The following is a 6000-nucleotide window of genomic DNA, read 5'->3' as shown; positions in this document are numbered from 1 at the left end:
CCGCGTCATTTAGACTTGCTTACGTCGATGTCTTCTTCATTTCGCAGACTTCACTTGTCTATATCTTCCGCGTCATTTAGACTTGCTATGTCGATATCTTCTTCATTTCGCAGACTTCCTATGTCTATATCTGCCGCGTCATTTAGACTTGCTACGTCGATGACTTCTTCATTTCGCAGACTTCCTATGTCTATATCTGCCGCGTCATTTAGACTTGCTACGTCGATGTCTTCTTCATTTCGCAGATTTCACTTGTCTATATCTGCCGCGTTACGCAGACTTCCTTAGTCGTTGTCTCCTATATTACGCAGACATCTTTAGTCGATGTTTCCTGTATTACATAGTTCTAAGTCGACGTCTTGAAATTCAGAATATTAGAGAACTAAGTTTGCAAAAGGATAAGGCTGCGCTCAAAGTTATGTAATTTTATTGCTTAACTTTCTTAAACATAAAATAATATGATAACAAATTATGCAAAAATATGGATCACAAAAAAGAAAGAAAATAATACAATGGAAATATTAACGGCAATACTAGCGACTGGAAGACAACTATAAAGAAGACTATTAATGGGCTAATGCTAACGTGGTGGTATACTATCTATTATGTAAAGTACATACTCCTCATTGTTTGCTAAGGAACACGTGTTATCATTTTGATCTCAAAGTATATATCTGTTTAAAGAAAAACAAACTGTTAATTTAAACGTTGTCAACAGTTTTTAGAAAGTCATCTCAAAATGATAATTTGGTAAAACATGTTTGTATCAAATTAACGGACATAAATTATGACGTTTATTAAAATATAAAAAGTTCCTGATTCAAAATATGAAAAAAGAAACAATTTTACCCTTTATTTGCTTTGAAGTAAGTTATAAACGTGATTGAAAAGGAAAAACATTCACGTCTTACGTTTGTCATACTTGAGTTATGGCCCCTTGACATTATGAAGTGATTAACACATTTGGGTGGGGATTTGTTTAGTAATATTCTTTTAATTCGATTACAACTCCTTTGGAAGGACAATACGCATTGTATAAGTATCACCATGGGTGGTGTTCAATACTGGTCATAATTGGATCTAAGAACGATGTAACTAATCGGATTGCTCGATATAAATAACGGACCTATACATTGAATGGAGTAAATGATGTATTGTTTTGTTATAAGATTGGCTTAAGCTGCATATCGTTTACCATCCCAGTGTATTCCCACCAAATTTAAGGCTTATTTGAGGTAAAGCTTCTAGCTTTTACTTATAATAGCCTTATACATGTGTTCCGTAGCAAATTTTGAGAAGTATAGAATGAGGTAAAGGAAGACCAGAAATATAAGGCCATGCCGAAACTGATGTAATGTTTAGAAAAATATATAATACTTTCAATGCGTTTGTTTAAATACAAGTAGAGACTCGCATATTTCGAAATTACAGTTTTTATTTATTCACCTATTGATGTTATGCCCGAAAGAGGAGTGGGTGACGGGCATATAGGGGACTTTAGACAGGGAGTGATTCCCAACAGGAGGGATTTTGACAGGCCCTGTGAGATTGCAATCTCGAAAAATTAACTTCTTCTTTAGATTTGATTTTTTTTTTATTAAGTTTGATCATCAAAACATCATTCATCCCCAGGAGTATACCCGATGTACGTGCTCCTGGCCCCAATTCCTCGAAACTTCTTAAACATACCAGGCTTAAGTAGCTTATTTCAATTTGCCATCATACATACAAATATGGATTTTGATAAATGAAAAATGATTTATTGTGATTATCATAAAGATTATTCCTATATAATTTCAAAAAAATCTTAAAGAAGGTACTCATATTACAGAACAACAAAAATAGTGAGCTTAGTTTAATCCAGTTATAAGGGACTTAAGAAGTTTCGAGAAAGTGGAGCCTGGATTTAGATAACAACGTCTGCAGTTTGTCTAAATCAACTGTATGTGATTCCCCCCCCCCCCATCCCCCGGCAGGAGGCGCCATTTCAGTACGCTTATATTCGTTTATTTAGGCGATGCAAATCAAACCTACCCGTTGACGCTAAACATAAATCAGTTCGGTAAGGCCCTGCTTTATAATATATTTTCAGCAGTAAAGTCATGCATTGTTAATATAAGGACATGAATTGTCAAAATACAACATTAATAACACTCAACATTTATGATATGCATATTTAATTATAATAAAAAAGTACAAAGTTTTTATATCAACTGTGTACAATTTTATATTTTAATAAATGTTTTTCACTATAATGAAATGATGAAATACTTCAATGAGTCGCAGTGATTATATTCACAGAAGTCGTGTCTGTTTTCTGTTCCTTAAACACTTCCATTTTTTATTGCGATGGGAATTTTCCATGCGAGAACACAACCACATGGACTTGTATTGTCTAGAACAACCAATTTAAGTTCATTTATCAGGGGCGAGTCCAGAATTTAACCTTAGAGGGGGCGTAACTTAAGGACGTAATCTTTCGGTATGCGCCCCCCACCTTAGCCGCTGGACCCGCTTTTGTTTATAACTCAAAACATACCACTAAAAATTAATTACAAAACAATTTTCTGAGCATAAGCGGAATTCAAGTTTCGCTTCCATTTTGATAATTCCTAAACTAACTTTAGAACACTGTATTACAGTTTATATTCCAACAAGGTAGCAAACCTTTCTTCATCTCCGCCATAGTTTGCTGCTAGGATCACCTTTGTGTCCGTGCCGTAATATTTTGACAGGTCGAAGCTGCCCTCCCATTGGACAGGGCCGAGTGACGTCAACGGGAAGTGATTTTGTTCCACGAATATAACCACCTGCTTAGCTTTAGGAACATGTACGCGGAATTTCACGTCCTCCTTTTTCATTTCTCCGTGTAAAATCAGCGGCTCGAACATGTAACAACCCTCTTTCCAGTGCCCTAGCTGGCGCGGGTACGGGTACACGTTTTGGTCGACCTTCTTGCAGTCAATTAAGTAGTTGAATAGGCCTAGAGAGGTGTGGGTTTGATCCTCCGCAGTGTTTCCGTGGATTTGCAGCTTGTAGAATCGGGTGGAAGGAATGTTCACGAGGAATGTGACAATGGAGGGCTGGGTTTGGATAAAGATGAAGTCGGACACGTCCAGTCCGCTGTCGGCTTGGATGAGCTGAGCGTTGAATTTCATGTCCCGTGTCGTACCAAGCTGAATTTCTATATGATTCGAAGACTTGAGCTCTATAAGGGGGTCGTGTTCGTTCAACGTGCGGAGGCCGAATTCGGTAAACTTCGGCTGTGGCCCTAGAAATCCTGGGGGAACTTTGGGGAGAACAATGTTAGGAGAGGCTTCATTGCATTCTATGAGATACTGAGCTACTTGGCGAAACCTCATGTCCTCCGTGTCCTGGGTATCCGGGTCCCGCGCGTAAATCTCCAACCCATAGCGTCCCTTCATCGTCGCAACGACTGTGAAAGACGCCATGTTTTCTATAATTTTGTAGATAACTAACGGTAAATCTTGACTAGGCGCCAGAGAACTTAGCTTGACCTGAGATCGAAGCTGGATGGCTTTAACCATCTTAATACGAACTTCGGCCTTTCCGGCCTTTGTTTGGACTATGGCACGACTATTTCCCGGTGTCAATCCGAGTTGGTAAAACCCGGGTCCCGGTCCCCACATGAGGGACGAACATGGCGGATACGGGCAAACAATCTTCCCAGGATCTTTTTCTTGCTTCAGTTCGTACTCACATACTTGTGAAAAAGATATGTCCTTACCGAAGGGAGTGTCTTCTTTACCGAAGATATGTAGCGAGTATACGCCCTTCTTGGGTAGGCTGATGCGGATAATTGCCGCGTGTGGTAGACATTCCACCATACCAAACTGAACCAGTTTGATCCCATTGAACTCATCAACACCGTTCTCGTAAATGAGGCTAAAAACAAACTTGAGGCCTGTACGTTTGGACGGAAAACCAAGCTGGATTTCGGTTTCATCTCGAGTGCATATAACTCCCGCCTTGTGGGAGAGCGTCTGAAGACCAAACTGCAGGAAGTGTGGGGTAATCTTCGGCTGAAGGCAGAACTCCTCCAAGGTTTCAACATCCTTCACCAACTGCCACTGTGCCTCATCGGGGAAATGCGTAAAAATGAGCTTATTCGGATCCACAAGGAAGTAGTTCTCATTAAAGCTATATTTGAGCTCCCCGGAGCCGGTTTTGTTCACTAAGGGTATGGTGGCGAGGTAGCTGTCCACAAGGCACCACTTGCCGTACACGTACACGCCGTTCCACCAGTGCTGGTACTCTTCCGGTGTCATCTTCTGTCCGATCTTGTAATTGGTTCCCTTCACCAGACCGGATATCACCTTGCAGTGCAGACCGGCAAAGCTGAAAATAGTATCAAAATATATCTAAAATGATATTTCTAAGCACTGGCTAAAATTTAACTCTCCTAATTATCTTCAAAAATAGATTAATAGACAAGTTAGTTAATACAGTTAAAACCATGTAAGGACACAGCAGTAAAAAAAGTTTAAAAAAGAAGAGTGAACAATTAGTCTAAATGCACTCTGTGTTTTAGCTGAACACGTACTAAAGTAGACCCTAACATCCACTTTCAGACCGAATATCACCAGCCGTAACGAAAGGCGAGTGTAACTTCAATAGGTTAACCTTGTCAAACAAACCTAGGAACACATGGTATAGAAGACATGAGGGAGCGAGGATGATGCACAACAACTGCCAAGACATGGCATAAAAGTTGATAGAAGACATGAGTGTTCGGGGATGATGAAATACACATACCAGCACATGGTATAGAAGACATGAGCGTGCGAGGATCGTCCAATCTTGAGCCAGACGAGAATCTCTTCAGGGCTTTCCTTCTCAACGGTCTTAAAGCTGATCTCTTCTACTTTCTTGATCGTTAACCAACGGAAAATCAACCTGCAATGGAGAATCATCTATCGAATGTTTCTTGTTCAGAAGATGGCAGTGATACTGTTAGCAGTGTTGCCATATAAATATGTAAATGGGTCTCTGACATTCAGAGAGTAAAAGTTTGGATGGAATGCCGGGATACACGGTTTGGGATGTGGGATGTGATGTAATGTGATGTGAATTTATGTGACGTGACGTGATGTAATGTTATGTAATGTGATTTGATGTGGTGTAATGTGATGTAATGTAATGTGATGTGAAGTAATGTGATCTGACGTGATGTAATGTAATGCGATGTAATGTGATGTGATTGGATGTGATGCAACGGGATGGGAAATGGGATGGGATGATAAACTTATTCGAAAATTAATAACTGTTATGTTCTGTTCTATAAAATGTAATTTAAAGTATCACTTAAACTGTTCATATGAAACAATAATGCATAAAAATAAATGCATGGAACTGGTAAGTTATAGAAAGAAAAACGAAAACATGAATAAAAAATATGGATGAACATTGAAGGAGACAATGTAACTCAAAATGTCTATCATTATCGTACCTGGCCTTGGCGAGTTCATTGGTTACTTTAACAGAGAAGACGAGGTCCCACATCAGCTCCCGGAACGTCTCATGCTGACTCTGGGCGACCTGGAAACATACTCAAAGTGATAAGAGTCCATCCTCGGCACCCCAGCGTTTTCATAACCTATATGATACCCCAGGAATGTATGAAAAATAAATTGCATGGGGCGTACTATAACATGAATCTGTCGGACAAAATCCAGATTGTCATTCCTAACGTAATGGTTTATAAGTTCGGGTATTTAAACCACAGTTATATTATATCCATTTTTTTTCGAAAATTTGAAAAATGTATTCAAAAAAATAAATAAATATATTCGAACAGGGAAATATTTCGGGGATCAAAGTCCACATCCCAAAATGAGGCTTTAACACTAAACATGATGTGGTCAATATATATAATTTCATAATATAAATATTCATTTATTTATTTATTTATTTTTTATAATTTATATTTTGATATTGTCCAAAATGTTGTTTTAACTAGGGGCCCAGTTCATAATTGCA

At 38.8% G+C, this 6000-nt stretch overlaps 1 protein-coding gene across 8 annotated transcripts in view; it reads right to left on the bottom strand.

Annotated features, from left to right (window-relative positions):
* Positions 1-410: 410 nt before the first annotated feature.
* LOC128212078 (uncharacterized) overlaps positions 411-6000 on the bottom strand; it is a 126159-nt gene continuing 120569 nt past the window's right edge. For all 8 annotated transcript variants that reach the window (XM_052917327.1, XM_052917330.1, XM_052917328.1 and 5 more), the window contains exons 10-12: positions 5471-5559; positions 4777-4917; positions 411-4359 (exon numbers count right to left, since the gene is read on the bottom strand). In XM_052917327.1, the coding sequence (XP_052773287.1) occupies positions 2637-4359; positions 4777-4917; positions 5471-5559 (1953 nt within the window). In that variant the 3' untranslated portion in view covers positions 411-2636. The remainder of the gene's footprint in view (positions 4360-4776; positions 4918-5470; positions 5560-6000) is intronic.

Source organism: Mya arenaria, chromosome 12 (genome assembly GCF_026914265.1).
Source record: "Mya arenaria isolate MELC-2E11 chromosome 12, ASM2691426v1".
NCBI lineage: Eukaryota > Metazoa > Mollusca > Bivalvia > Myida > Myidae > Mya > Mya arenaria.
This window is presented reverse-complemented; position numbering and strand designations above follow the sequence as displayed.